The 15305-nt window shown below is 40.0% G+C and overlaps 1 protein-coding gene across 3 annotated transcripts in view; it reads right to left on the reverse strand.

The window, feature by feature from the left end:
- The window catches only part of MCMBP (minichromosome maintenance complex binding protein), a 40265-nt gene extending 26542 nt beyond the window's left edge, over positions 1-13723 (reverse strand). For all 3 annotated transcript variants that reach the window (XM_029932688.1, XM_029932689.1, XM_029932690.1), the window contains exons 1-4: positions 13690-13723; positions 3597-3682; positions 2644-2784; positions 2468-2509 (exon numbers count right to left, since the gene is read on the reverse strand). In XM_029932688.1, the coding sequence (XP_029788548.1) occupies positions 2468-2509; positions 2644-2784; positions 3597-3682; positions 13690-13699 (279 nt within the window). In that variant the 5' untranslated portion in view covers positions 13700-13723. The remainder of the gene's footprint in view (positions 1-2467; positions 2510-2643; positions 2785-3596; positions 3683-13689) is intronic.
- Between the last annotated feature and the right edge of the window lie 1582 nt (positions 13724-15305).

The following is a 15305-nucleotide window of genomic DNA, read 5'->3' on the forward strand; positions in this document are numbered from 1 at the left end:
CCAGGCTCTGAGCTACCTGTCAGCACAGAGCCCGATGCAGGGCTGGAACTCACAGACCGTGAGATCATGACCTGGGCTGAAGCCGGATGCTTAACCAACTAGGCCATTCAGGCGCCCCAACTATCATTTTTTCAAAAAATGGACATAAAAATCATTTCATATGCAATAATGAATATACTACCTTCCCTCAAATCCATAATACACAGCAACTTGTTACAAAATTAAATCCTTTTTAATAAGCAGGATACTTTATTAATTTTTTTCAAAGACAAAATATATGGTAATTCCATTGTCTCTTTCACAGAAAACCACCAGAGTCAGCCTTTATGAAACAGGAACTTAATGAAATATTCATTAGGAGGTAACTGATAAGAGATTTGAGTCAGATATTATTCCCTAGAAAAGGCATATTGTCTATTTCAAATACACTTAGAAAATCCTAAGAGGTAAGAAAGAACCCAAGATGTAATATTAAAATATTACTTTAATAAGTACATGCTTTTATAGTACAAAAAATTCTTAGAAGTAAAATAAAATAGATATTTCATTTTGCAGGGAAAAAAAACAAGGGCTCAAAGACCCACGAACCCAAGAGACAGTAGGTTTGAGCCTTAGCTAGTATGTACAAACTGGGCTTTCAGGTTGTTTCTTTCTTTCCAGGCCCCGAATTTTCCTTGTTTGGTTCTTTTACTTATGACCTTTAGCAAAACAATGGAAACTCTTTGCCTTCGGAGGTGTCACACATGGAGAGGCAGATCATCTATTTTATTTTCCTACTTCCAGATGCTGACATTTAGTAATCTATGTTTATGTTGCCTTGTTGTGTATTGGACAAAACTGTGTTTATTAATACATTAGGCTAATATGCCTTCGGGCTCCTCAAACAAGGGATGCAGCAAGCATTTTTAAAGTTAACTCATTCAGTGTGGCACCACCTTTTACTTTATAGAAACAGTGTAAGAGAAAAAAAATGGTGAGGGATCTGGCTCATCATGTGTTAAGATAAACAAATCCCATCTTTCGTGGGTCTCCCCAAATAACTGTAGGAAATTACATTTTCGTTTAATGTGATTTTCACAGCAACCCCTCCAAATGAGGGCTGGTCCTCTGTCCACACTGGCCACTGAACTAGAACACTTTACTCAATCAGACGCAGCTTCTACTGTGCATTGATGGGCTGGTGTGACGGTTATAAATCAGTGTCTTGAGGTTTGGGTAAGCAGGAGTCAGACTCCCAAAATATAAAAAGTCCTACACAATCTGATTAAGATTCTGGATCACCAAACCAGAGAATCAGACACTAGAATGGAGGTAACTCTGCCGAGGTAACACCTTTCTACGTAAGCACCTGCCTGATCAATCCCCACCTGTGATATCTGTTTTTCTCCCCAACAATAAAATTACCATCAATTTCAATGGAACTGCATGGAAAACACACAGAAAGTAAAATATGGGAGATATTTTTTTATCAGAAAAGCAATTTAAAAAAACAATGCAGATTATACTGTATTCCCCTATTAACCGCTTTCCTGGTAAGTTTCTCCCTCAAGACAATCCCTTTCACAAACATACTTCTGACCAGGGCTCTCTGCCTTCTTGCCTTTTCCATTACAGATAAGTAAAAGAGCCTCCATTACGTCTTTTTATCAGAAAAAGTTTAAACTTATTAAGTTTTTCCTCCTACAAAAAGGTGGCAGAATTTAATGAAATTTAAGCAAGCGTTAAGTCCTAAATTAACCTTCCACTTTAATTTTAAAAGAATTTATCATAACCTGTAATTTTTAAACCAACTGTAAAGATACTGGGAAAGGAATCAGTTTTGTTATTTACAGTACTCCACCTGCCAAGAGATTTTTGGAAGATCAAAAATGTATCAAAAAAACTTAAATAGAAGTTAAATAAAATATTTATGTGACTTCTTAGAACTTATTAACACACAAGATAAATACATTTATGATCAACCAAAGGAAATAAATTTGCTGCTTAAGAAAAAATTCTTATTGGGCCACCAGGGTGGTTCCGTCGGTTTTGAGCATTCGATTCTTCATTTTGGCTCAGGTCACGATCTATGGTTCCCGAGCTTGAGCTTGAGCCCCACACGGGGCTCTCTGCTGTCTGCAGCTGTTCACCTCCCTCTCTCTGCCCCACCCCCCACTTGTGCTCGCTCGCTCTCGCTCAAAAATAAACATTTAAGAAAAAAAGAAAAAATTCTTATTAAAACTGTTCTGGGGGCACCTGGGTGGCTCAGTTGGTTGAGTGACCCACCACGGCTCAGGTCATGATCTCGCGGTTTATGGGTTCGGGCCCCCCATCGGGCTCTGTGCTGACAGCTTGCTCAGAGCCTGGAGCCTGCTTCGGATTCTGTGTCTCCTTCTCTCTCTGCTCCTACCCCATTCATGCTGTCTCTCAATAATAAATAAATTTAAAAAATTTTTTTTAATGTTTTATACAACTTAAGGATACATACCCCACACTCTGCTACATCTCTGTATTTTCCAAAATGAAGGACCTATGATCCAAAACAAAGAATAACAGTATCATATCAATATATCTGAATCAAAGCCACCAGAAAGAACACAAGGATAAAATTAATACCACTAATTATATACAGAAAGTTTCATGAAAAAAAAAAGCAATACATACACGTGCTTTTGTGTTTCGGTTAACCGTTTCATAAACTCCCATGTAAAACTCAGGGTCAAACATATCCTGAATCATGCAGCGAAACTTCACAAAACTGTTAGGTTTCAAATAATGAAGGGGAACTTCATTCAGTGATGGTACCTTGAAGGAAAACAAGTCAGTAAAATACTCTTATCTGTAAAATATTAAGCACATATACAGAAACTATATATCCAGACCCAAATCCCCCCCATATACCCCTACCTCACACCCCATTAGGAAGCCAATGATCTCAGTGGTTAATTAAGTGCTGGGCACAAAAGTACCGAGTTCTTCCAAGTTCGTATGACGGCACTGGACTCCAATGTAAACTTCCCAAGTAGCAGAAAGGCACCTGCCTTATTGAGGTCATCTCTTAAAACTAGTATGTGCCGGGGCACCTGGGTGGCTCAGGTGGTTAAGCATCTGACTTCAGCTCAGGTCATGATCTTGCGATTCATAAGTTTGAGCCCACGTCAGGCTCTGCACTGACAGCTCAGAGCCTGGAGCCTGCTTTGGATTCTGTGTCTCCCTCTCTTTCTGCCCCTCCCCTGCTTGCACTCGGTTTCTCTGTTTCTCAAAAATAAATATTTTTTTTAAAAAATTAAAAAAACTAGTACATGCCAATTCTTTTTACAGGAAAGTAATAAAATAAAGATAATAGAGACTCTCACACCTACTGATTTTTTTCTTTTGGGTCTTAGACAGTAACATAGTCAATTACTGCCACCTAGAGGCAGCAACATAGAAGCACTGAATTGCTTGACGTTTCAGTTGCAAGAGGGCAAAATCTCTTAACACCTACATATACACTTAAAGCAGAAGACAGCACACATTAATGTACCTAGTTTAAAACTGTACATGGATTACCACTCTACTGAGAGAAACTGGAAGTCAGCCACAACCCTCTCCTCACCAAATAGCAAAAAACTTACCCATTTCGGAGCATTATTTTCCTTCAGCTTTTCCTTAAAATATTCAATTACTTTCTTCTCCCAGTCAGGATTAACTCCATTTTGGGCTGAAAGAAAAAGGCACTTTTCACAGCTATGGGTACAATATTACAATATGTAACAAGAGAACCCCCCACTGGGCACCCTGGAGGCTGTCCTTCAGGGGCCTGGGTGTCACAAGGCAGGGCGGCGGACCTCGCGCAGGCTCCCAGGGTGCCTGGAAGGCTCAGTTGGTTAAGTGTCTGACTTTGGTTCAGGTCACAATCTCACAGTTTGTGGAGTTCAAGCCTCGCTGACAGCTCAGACCCTAGAGCCTGCTTCAGATTCTGTGTCTAACCTCTCTCTTCTGTCCCTCCCCTGCTTACACTGTATCTCTCTCTCAAAAATAAACATTAAAGGGGCACCTGGGTGGCTCAGTCAGTTGAGTGTCCGACTTCAGCTCAGGTGATGATCTCACAGCTCATGAGTCTGAGCCCGACATCAGGCTCAGAGCCTAAAGCCTGCTTCAGATTCTGGGTGTCTCTTTCACTGTCTCTCCCCCACTCGCTTGCACGCACTCTCTCTCTCATTCTCAAAAATAAAGATTTTAAAAATAAACAAACATTAAAAATAAATTTAAAATAAAATAAAATCTTAAAAAAAAAGAAGAAAACCAAGGCTTTGAAAAAAAAATACAGGAAATGGCCAAGACCAAAGTGAATTATTGGTAGAATTAGGAATATCTATTTGGGGAGAACCAGCAAATGACATAGCTAGCCAACACTTCCCCCATTTATATTCATCATACAGGTGCTCTGGCGATGTGAAGTAAAGGAACTATTTGTGACAGCGCATTCTGTTAGAAATACTCATAAAATTCCACCAACTCCATGCTTAGCAGGGCATCCAAACACTTTCACTTAATTGAGCAAAGTCTAGTTCTAAAAAAAGAGGGAGGAATAAACTCCTGAGGTGATTCAAATGTGCAACAAGGGTTAGATCCACTGGGAAACTGGTCCTCAGAGGTGCCCTGACCACCATCATTAGAATCACTGGAGTAGCTGTTAAAAATGCAAAATTTTTCAGCCCATTCCAGACCTACTGGATCAGAAATTCTGGAGCCGAGGCGTACCAATTCGTGTTTTAAACTGCCTAAATGGCTTCTCGCTGGCCGTCCCCCCTTGGAGCAGCCGGAACGGAAGGACCCCGAGGTCCCGCTTCCACAAGCTTCCAGTGGACAGTGGCGTGTGGCCTTGTGGTTCTGGCAGAGAAGGCCTGTCGCCGCAGCCCCGCCCCACGGCTGGACCCCTCTGGAGGCAGCGAGGCGCCCCACCGCTGCGCCATCACACCCAGTGCAGCGGCAGAAGCCCCGAGAGGCCAGCAAACACGGGAATGCGGCCCCGCACCCCCGCTCTCGGTGGATCCAAGGCAGAACCAGTCTGCAGAGGCTGGCGTGTGGCGGCGGGAGCACGGCTCCGGGTCCATCCTCTCTCCCCGGAAGCCCTCCGTCCCTAAGGAGGGGGACGGCACCCCGGAAGCCCTCAAGCCGGCCACCGGGCTGACAGGACCGGTTATGCCCACACAGAACGTCTGCAAGGAGGAAGCCGGAGGCCCAGCAGGGGAGGAGGACCGCAGCCAGCGCTCACAAGGCCGGTGCCAATGCTGGACTCCGATGCCCGGGCACAAAGAGCCCAGGGAGCCACAGAACCGGATGTCGAGAAGAGAAAAGCACAGTGCTGTTGGCAAACTGCGATAAAAAAATAAAAATACACAAATAAAATGCCCTCAAAGTGTATCTGACACACACTAAAGAGAGCCACTGTTGTACTACAGAGGAGTGCCAATAAAGGATTACCAAAATGGCCAAAATAAAAAAGATGGACATTTTTGCTTCTAGTGAAAAACGGATGTTTAAAGAAAAGGCTGATGCACAGCCGTGACAGCCACAGCAACACTGCTATTCTGAATGCATCTGTGCGAGAAACATGGCATGCTGGGGGTGGGGGGTTGTGAGCAGGCGGGCTGGCTCCTTCAGCAGAACGTGCAACTCATGACCTCAAAGTGGTGAGTTCAAACCCCACATTGGGTGCAGAGCTTACTTTAAAAAAAATAAATAAAAAATAAAGTTAAACAAGACCATGCCACAGGATGCTGAAGCTACATCAAAGAGTGACTGGGAGGTGGTCAGTTACATGTACACAGACAGGGTTTTCCTAAGTAGAGGCCAGCTTACAAACACCTGGAACTGTTGGACAATTGAAGGGCTGCAACGGATAATCCAAAAAAAAAAAAAATCAATATATACCATATATTCAACTGTCCCATTCCTAGGTTTTTACTTAGAGAAATGAAAGTTTACCAGCAATGTACGAAAGATCAAGCTCTGTGTATCCTTGCCAACATTTGGTGCGGTCACTTTGTTTTCCAGTTTTAGCTGTTCTAATAGGTGTGTAACATCTCATCAAGGTCCAAATTTGCATTTCCCTAGAGGCTAATGATGCTGAATTGGTGAGGCATCTATTTAATCTTTGGCCCTTTTTAAAACTGGGTTAATTACCATGTGCTTTCTCTATATATTCTGGATACAAATCTCTCTAGTCAATAGCTTATCTTTCCATTCTAATAGTGTGTTTTGCAGAACAAAAGATTTTAGTTTTGATGGTCATCAAATTTTTGTTTCACGCACTGTGTCTTTGGTGTATGTCTAAGATCTCATTGCCAAACCCTGGGCCACAAAGATCTTCTACTTACTTCTAAGTTTTAGATTTTTAGTCTTAAATTTTACATTTTATACTTAGGTCAGTGGCCCATTTTTAGTTAATTTTATAAAATGTATGAGATTTATAGGTTAAAATTCATATTTTTGCAAACAAGTTCTCATTGTTCCCACATTATGTGGAAAATATCCTTTTCCATGAATTATCTTTGTATTCTGTATCTTTGTATTCTGTCAAACAATAAAGTCACTAAGAATGAACCTTACAAACATTATGCAAAGTGAAATAATCTAGACACAAAAGGACAAATATTGTAGGATTCTACTCACATGAGGTACCAAGAGTAGGCAAAATCACAGAGAGGAAAATTAGAACGGAGGCCCTTGTTGGGGGGACACACAAAGGAGGGGGAACTGACAGTGATCTAGTTCATCAAGGGTGAGTGTGAATATTATGTGGTGTGGTAAGCAGAATAATGCCTCCCCACCAAGACGGCCACATCCTAATCCCAGAAACTGAATATGTGACACGACAAAGGGGAAACTTAGGTAGAAGATACAGAATTGAGGTTGATCATCAGCTGCCCTTAAAGCGGAGATTATCCGTGCGCATCCTCTATAATCACACAGGTCCTTACCATGGAAGAGGGAGACAGAAGTCGTCAGAGTGAGGAGAAAAGAGCTCAAAAGGGGCCATAAGCCAAGAAATGTTGGCAGACTCCAGAAGCTGGAAAACAAGGAACAGATTCTCCCCTATGAACCTCCAGAAAGGAATGCTGTCCTGTTGACAACTTGATTTCACGCAGTAAGACCTACATCATTCTGGCCTCCAGAACTGTAAGATAATAAGTTTATGCTATTTTAAGCCCTTAAATGGTGGTGATTTGTCACAGTAAAAACAGGAAATACAGTTTTTTGAAGAATTGCTCCATTAAATTGTTGAATTTATGTTCACAGAGTTATCCTGCGTTATCCTTTCCACTTCCCTACGGTCTATAGTGGTATCTCTTCTTTCATTCTTGGTACCAGTAATTTGTCTTTTTTTTTTTTCCTTTGCTAGTCTGGCTATAAGCTTATGAACTTTATTGATCTTTTTGTTTAAAAAAAACAGTTTTGGGTTTCATTGATTTTCTTTTTTGTGTTCAATTTCATTCATGTCTGCCTTACCTTTATTAGTTCCTTTCTTCTATTTGATGTGGGTTTATTTTGCTTTTCATTTCTAGTTTTAGGACAGAAGCTTAAATTATTGATTTGAGATCTTCTCTTCTAATAAATGCACTTAATGCCTCTTAGCACATCCTTGGCTGTATCCCAAATTCTGATATGCTGTGTTTTCATTTTCATTTAGTTCAAAATATTTTAAAATTCCCCTAGAGACTTTTTGATCCATGGATTATTTAGAAATATTATTTCCACAAGTTTGAATTTTCCTGTCATCTGTTACTGATTTCTAATCATTAGACTTCATTACAGTTGGAGAACACAGTTGATGATTTCAGCTCTTTAAGATTTGTTAGTATCTTTATGATCCAGGATGTGGTTTATTTTGGTGAATGTTCAATGCGCATTTGGGAAAAAAAAATGTATGTTCTGATGTTGGTGGAGCATTCTACAAATGTCAATTAGATCTACTTGTTTGATGGTGTTGGGCAATTTTTCTAAATCCTTTTCTTTCTTTTTTTAAACATTTATTTTTGAGAGAGCGAGCCACAGCACGTGCACACACAAGCAGGGGAGGGGCAGAGAGGGAGACAGAGTATCCAAAACGGACTTTGTGCTGACAAGAGTCCAATGCAGGGCTTGAGCTCACGAACCTTGAGATCGTGACCTGAGCTAAAGTTGGACACTTAACTGACAAGCCACCCACGTGCCCCAACCCTTGCTTAGCTTCTATTCACTTGTTCTGTAGAGGAGTAATAAAAGAGAAGTGGTAAAACCTCCAATTATAATTACAGATTTCTCTATTTCTCCTTCCAGGTCCATGACTTTTTACTTCCTGCATTCTAAAGTTCTGCTGTTAGGTGCATTTACAGGTAGGGCCTCTTAGCTGTTTTCTCATTATGTGATGAATCTCTTATTCTCTTCTCACACGATCTTTCTTAAAAATATTTTTAAATTTAAAATGAAGACTCCACTAAAGAGAAAGACCTGAGGTCCATGAAACAACAGAGTTAACTCATGAATGCAATGGGGGAAAGAAGTCCAAGCATAATAATTAAGTAACAAAGCTAAAAAGCAATTAGTACAAATTAGAGGAATAATTCAAAAGGGAAGTTGGAGCACCTGGGTGGCTCAGTTGATAAAGCCTCTAACTCTCTCTTTCAGCTCAGGTCATGATCTCGTGGTGAGTTCAAGCCACACATTTGGCTCCGGCTGCGTGGGAATCTCACACGCTTGCTCTTGGTTGTGCGCGCATTCTTTCTCTCTCTCCCCCTCCCCTTTTTAAAAGGGGAAGTTGAACACCCACAAAGAGATAATAGTTCTTAGTAAATACATAATATGAATGAAATGCTGGAAGAACTTAGTGAATATGAGGTCAAATTTCTGTTCAACAAGAAAAAGAAATGCAATAATACAAGTAAATTAAGTTTTAACAGGTACTGCTCAAGAAAGTACATATGTACCTGACACCATAGATTCAAAATACATAAAGCAACAACTTTCAGAAGTAAGGAGAAAAACTAAACAGAAATGACAAAGACTTGGTACAGCCTCTCAGAAAATCACACATAGAAGACAAAAGTAAATGCGCAGTAGGTATGAAGATAACAAGCTCTCCAATAAAAATATCCAGAGTGCGTTTTTAACACGTGACATTCACAAAAGGGTCTACATACTAGTCACAGAGGAAGCCTCAATAGATGCCAGGTGTATGTTCTGTCCAAAACGTGACAAGAACAGAACTCAGTACAAGAGGGAAGCTTAACACAGAAGCACCCTAATGTCTTAATGATTAAAAAAAATTTTTTTAATATTTTTATTTATTTTTGAGAGAGAGAGAGAGAGAGAGAGAGAGAGAGACGGCATAAGCAAGGGAGGGTCAGAGAGGGAGGGAGACACAGAATCCAAAGACAGGCTCCAGGCTCTGAGCTAGCTGTCAGCACAGAGCCTGACACGGGGCTCAAACCCACAAACCCTGAGATCATGACCTGGCCGAAGTCGGACGCTTACCAGACTGAGCCACCCAGGCGCCCCTATAATGATTTTTAAAAACAAAGAAGCCCATGATAAATAATCCTTAATTTAGAGAGGACTTCATAGGGAGTAATTATGAAATTCTCTCAGATGGATAACAAAAAAAGCTGTTCGTGGGCTACTAAGGTGGTGTTTGTTACAAAGTTATAGATTTGAATACGCTTACCGAGTACAAAGAATGGAAACAGAGATAACTCCTTTTCAACTTAAGAAGCTTTTAGAAAAGAGATAATCCGAATAAGAAAAATAATAAATGAAGAACAAAAACACTAACACAGCGTGGGCCTCCTGCTTCGGACTCTGTCTCCGTCTCTCTGCCCCTCCCCGGCTCAGCACTGTCTCAATCTCTCTCCCAAATATAAACAAACATTAAAAAAATTTTTTAAGGAAAAACTACAAGTAAAACAAAATGAGAAAAGGGGAAATGCTATAGATAACAGAAATACTAAAAACTATGTGAAATATTATGAACTATAAACTAGCATACTTGAGATTCAGGTGAAACAGTTAAATTTCTGAAAGAATATAAACTGCCAAAACCGCCACAAGATTGGCAGACACAGCTCCGCGGTATCACAGTCCGGCCGAAGAGCACTGCAGGAGAGAAAAGCTGCTGGTCTTTCCTCTCAATCCCACGAAGTCCACGTCCAGATAATTTCGCACTTCCAAGCCACGTTGTTCACAAAAGATAAAGATGCAAAACTCCTATATAAACGATTAGTTAACTGAATCCAATGGAGTATTCAAAAAGAAATCAGGATCACGCAGTACTTATCCCAATAATATAAAGGTAGTTTATAATCAGAAAACCTAGGAGTGTAAGTTATGACATTAAAAGATTAAAGAAAAACTATAACCATCTCAGGGGATAGAAAATTAGGCATTTGATAAAGTGCAAAACATATTTCATGATTAAAAATGATAAATTATGGCTTGATAGTAAACTCTGGAGTGTAAGAGAAACCTTTTAACTTTGAATCTTGAAACACTGTCCTTAAAGCAAAATAATTTAATGACAGGATTACACTTCCTTCCCTACTAGTGCAAATACTCTAGTAGGTTGTGCAGGAAAGCATTTATACAATCATAGTAATGTAAATGCTGTTCACTGGCTTTTGACCTCTATAATACAATCAGACAAAGCACTAATGCACCATAAACTTTGGTAATGCACAACGACTAACACAAATTGGGTAGAATTCTCAATCAAGAGTTGTGTAGACACTAATTGCCTCACCTTATGAAATGGAAACTCTGAAATGGTTATCTAAGTTGCTGGAGGGAAAAAACAACTTTAGAACATGCCTTTACATTCAAAAGGAAAGCAACTGAAGAATTAAAATAAGTGAAAAACCAGAAACTTCACACTAAGATTGGAACAAGGCAATGATGTCCCTCTCACCACTCATTTTCAACACTGTACTAGAAGCCATAACTAATACAGTAAGACAAAAAAAGGAGATAAAAGGTATACAGACCAGGAAGAAAAAAATAAAAGTGTTCACAGAAGACGTTTCTACATTACAAAATCCAAAAGAATCAACAGCAAAAACCCTCCTGGAACTAATAAGCAATTATAGCAAGATTGCAGAATGCAAGGTTACTATATCCAAGTCAATCATATCCCTATATATTACCAATGAACAAATGGAACTTGAAATTAAAAACACAGAACCCTTTACATTAGCATCCCCCAAAATGAAATTCTTGTATATAAATCTAACAAAATATGTATAAGATCTGTATGAGAAAAGCTATGGAAGTCTGATGAAAGAAATTCAAGAACTACATAAATGGGAAAATACTTCACATTCATGGCTAGAAGGCTCAATATTGTCAAGATTCTTCCCAACAAAGACAGCTAAGTGCATCTGGTTGGACAGTAAATCTCTAAGTGGTCCAGGACAGTCCAAACTTGCTTAGGGGCAGTTAGCATCCCCCAAATGCTGTGGGACACTCTGAAGTCCCACGTGCATACAACAGATTTTAAATAAGCAACACAGTGATTGTAAAGATGAAGAAACAAAACGTGAGTTACTTCAATTCTCTCTTCTGAGACAATTTGGGAGTGTTTAGTTGTGTTTAACATGTAAAACAATGCGAAATGAGCGGCATAGTAAGCACAAATTTTAGCTCACACAGAAAATATTTCACTGAATTTAGTATTTAATACTAAAATATATTCTTCTCAAACTGTTACTTGCTTTATAACTAAGAATGAATCAAGAAAATACATTAACAGAGGTGCCTGGATGGCTCAGTTGGCTAAGTGACTGACTTACTTAATTTAGCCTCAGGTCATGATCTCATGGTGGTAGTATCGAGCCCCTGCATCTAGCCCCGAGTGGGTCTCAGAGCTGCCCGGGGAGCCTACTTAAGATTCTCTCTCTCCCTCTGTCCTTCTCCCCTGCTTGCATGTGGGGAGGGGAGGGGAGGGAAAAGAAAAAACACTAACAACAAAAAATACATTAACATCAGTGGCATGATTTGGAAACCACCTAACTCGTGCCTTTTGCAGTTGCTTGTTTCATTAGAATTCATGTATTAATTATCAATTGTTTCTTTTTCGTCCTGCAGGAACTTGGGAAGTTATTCAAAGTACCTATACTAACATGAAACAACATCAATACAGTGGAACCTAACAAAAAAAGCACTCTAAAATCGTTGAGGGGGGTGTACAGAAGAGGTGATAGAAGCAATGACCCAAACTATCTTAAAATATTTAATACCTTAAGCATTGTGTATAGTTTCATTTCATGGTTATTAATGAAAATCATTCAGCAGTTAAAAAAAAAGGAAATATTTTTAAAAATTACTCAGGGAGGCAAATATCCAAGGTATGGTTCAGAAGTTAAGAAGCAGTGTGGCTCTAGAGTCTGTAATTTTTTTAATGTTTATTTTTGAAAGAGACAGCGCAAGCAAGGGAGGGTCAGAGAGAGAGGGAGACACAGAATCCGAAGCAGGCTCCAGGCTCTGAGCTAGCTGTCAGCACAGAGCCCGATGCAGGGCTTGAACCCACGAACCGTGAGTTCACGACCTGAGCCTAAGCCAAACGCTCAACCGACTGAGCCACCCAGGCGCCCCTAGAGTCTGTAATCTTAACTACTTTCTATTATAAAAAGAACTAAAAGCACTACAGACTCAACGCAATCTCTACCAGAATGTCCAATGCCTATCTTTGCAGAAATGGGCGATCCGGGAGATTCTAAATTTACATAGAAATGCAAGGGACTCTAACGAGCCAAAACTATATTAAAAAAGAACAAAGTTGAAGGATTCACACTTCCTGATTTAAAAACTTACTGCAGAGCTAATCACGACAACGCAGTACTGGCATGAGGATAAACATAAAAACCGACAGAATGGAACTGAGTTCAGAAATAAAGCTACACATCTACGGTCCAGTGGTTTTTTGACAAAGGTGTCAAAACCATTCAGTGGAGAGAACTGACTTTTCAAAAACCAGTGCAGGGGATTCGAGGCTGGGGAACGCATCCACTGCTGGGAGGGAGCGAACACACCCCAGTTCCCTGGAGACAAAAGCACGAGGTACTACTCCAGCTCCCACTCTTCGCACCTCTTCACCTGGCTGTCCATCTGAATACTTCATAATCTCCTTTATAACAAACTGGTAAATGTAAAAAATAAACCACAAATGACACCGGGACAACTGGATATCCACGTGCCAAAGAATGAATCTGGATCCCTACCTCATACCAAAGCTAATTCAAAATTAAAGACCTAAATCTAAGAGCTAACACTCTGAAACTCTTAGCTGTAAATGTTTACATCTGGCATTAGACAATGGGTTCTGAAATAGAGCAATCAAAGGGAAGACAGATAAATTGGACTTCATCAAAATTAAAAACTTAAACATATACAAGTAAAATGTTATGAAAGTTTTTCTGGTGCTTTCCATTCCTTTACATAAACTATAGTGTATTATGCACAAAAAAATTAAAAACTTATACTGGAACACATTGCCAGAAAAGTGAAGACAATCCACAAAATGGTAGAAATATTTGTAAATCACATATATCTGGTAAGTCTAGTATGCAGAATATACAAAGAACTCAAATCTCAACAACAAAAAGACAAAACCCAACCAAAAATTTTGCAAAGGATTTGAATACACATTTCTTCTGAGAAAAGACACAAATGACCTATATTAAAATATGCTATTACCATTAGTCATTAGAGAAATGCAAATCAAAACCACAAGAAGTTGTCACTTCACACCCTCTTGGATGGCTATACCTAATAAAACAGAAAATAACAAACGTTAGATGTACGTAACTTAGAAACCTCACACATTGCTGGTGAAAATGTAAAATAGTACAGCCAAATGGACAACAGTTTGGCAATTCATCAAACAATTAAACATAAAAGTGGCACCTGAGTGGCTCAGTTACTTAAGCATCCAACTCTTGATTTTGGCTTGGTTCATAATCCCACGGTTTGTGAGTTCGAGCCCCATATCAAGCTCCCCACTGATTATGCGGAGCCTGCTTGGCATTTTCTCTCTCCCTCTTTCTCCCCCTCCACTGTTCTTGTAAGTGCTTTCTCTCTCTCTCTAAATAAATAAACTTAAACACACACACACACACACCCCAGTATATATTACCATTATGATTCGGCAAGCCCATTCCTAGGTATATTCCCAAGAGAAGTGAAAACACAAAAGTCTGTACATGGATATTTACAGCAGCACTTCTCACAATAGCCAAGAAGTGGAAACAACCCATGGGCCCATCCACGAATGAACGAATAATCATGCCATATCCATGTGGAATATTATTTGCAGTCATAAAAAGGCTGATATAGGCCACTGCATGGTTGAACCTTGAAAATACTAAGCTAAGTGAAAAGCCAGACACAGGGGTTCACACGGATTATTCCATTTATATGCATGTCCAGATAGGTAAATCATAAAAAGAAGTAAATTGATTGCCAGAGAATGGAAGAGGGGGCAATTGGAAGTGACTGCTAATAGGTATAGGTTTCTTGTGGGGATGATGGAAAGGATAGTGGTGATGAGTGCACACCACTGTGAATCATTCCTAAATGATTTTCATGTTATGTGAGTTATATCTCGATAAAAAAAAATCACAAAAATAAAGACACTAAAAGCAAGATTACAAGTGGTTACTTCAGTAGGGGAAAGAGCATCCTTTTACTCGTTTGATACCATGTTTCTTTAAATCATGAGTGAGTTACTATAGATTTAAAAATACACATATACATATTTACACCTTCTGCCACAGGTGCCCAATCCATTCTTCTGCTCTGGGAACCTGCCCCAGGGTCGAGGTGTGGGACTCAAGAGCCAGGACTGTCCTACACGTCCCTGCGCGGGCTCCTGACACCGCGCTGGGCGATGAGATTCTCTAACCCTAGAGCCCGAGATGAAGATAAAGACGCTAACTAGCGCGGAACTGAGACCAAGTGAATTTGGGAGCTGTGGACTACAGACAGAAAGTCCGTGTGCAGAGATTAATGTAGCCTGAGGAAGGAAGTCTGAGAAGGGCTGCTTAGATTCCTGCTAGCTTTCCAGTCCCCGATCCCACTCTTGGGACGCCAAGACGCCCTCCCTGTCTTTGGGTTCTACAGCTTGTAACAAATGCCTTCTTTCAGCGGCCTACCAAGGTCATTTGGTAGGAGAGATCCAAGCTGAGAACAAACAAAAGGGGATGAACTGTCCAGAATCGCGCGGACAATAAAAAAGCAACCGACTTTTAGTCAATTTTCTTACTGCATTAAGTTCTTTAAAATGCTAGTGACCAAATACTTCTCCCTGCCCT

The sequence above is a fragment of the Suricata suricatta genome, chromosome 2 (assembly GCF_006229205.1).
Source record: "Suricata suricatta isolate VVHF042 chromosome 2, meerkat_22Aug2017_6uvM2_HiC, whole genome shotgun sequence".
In the NCBI taxonomy this organism is placed as follows: domain Eukaryota; kingdom Metazoa; phylum Chordata; class Mammalia; order Carnivora; family Herpestidae; genus Suricata; species Suricata suricatta.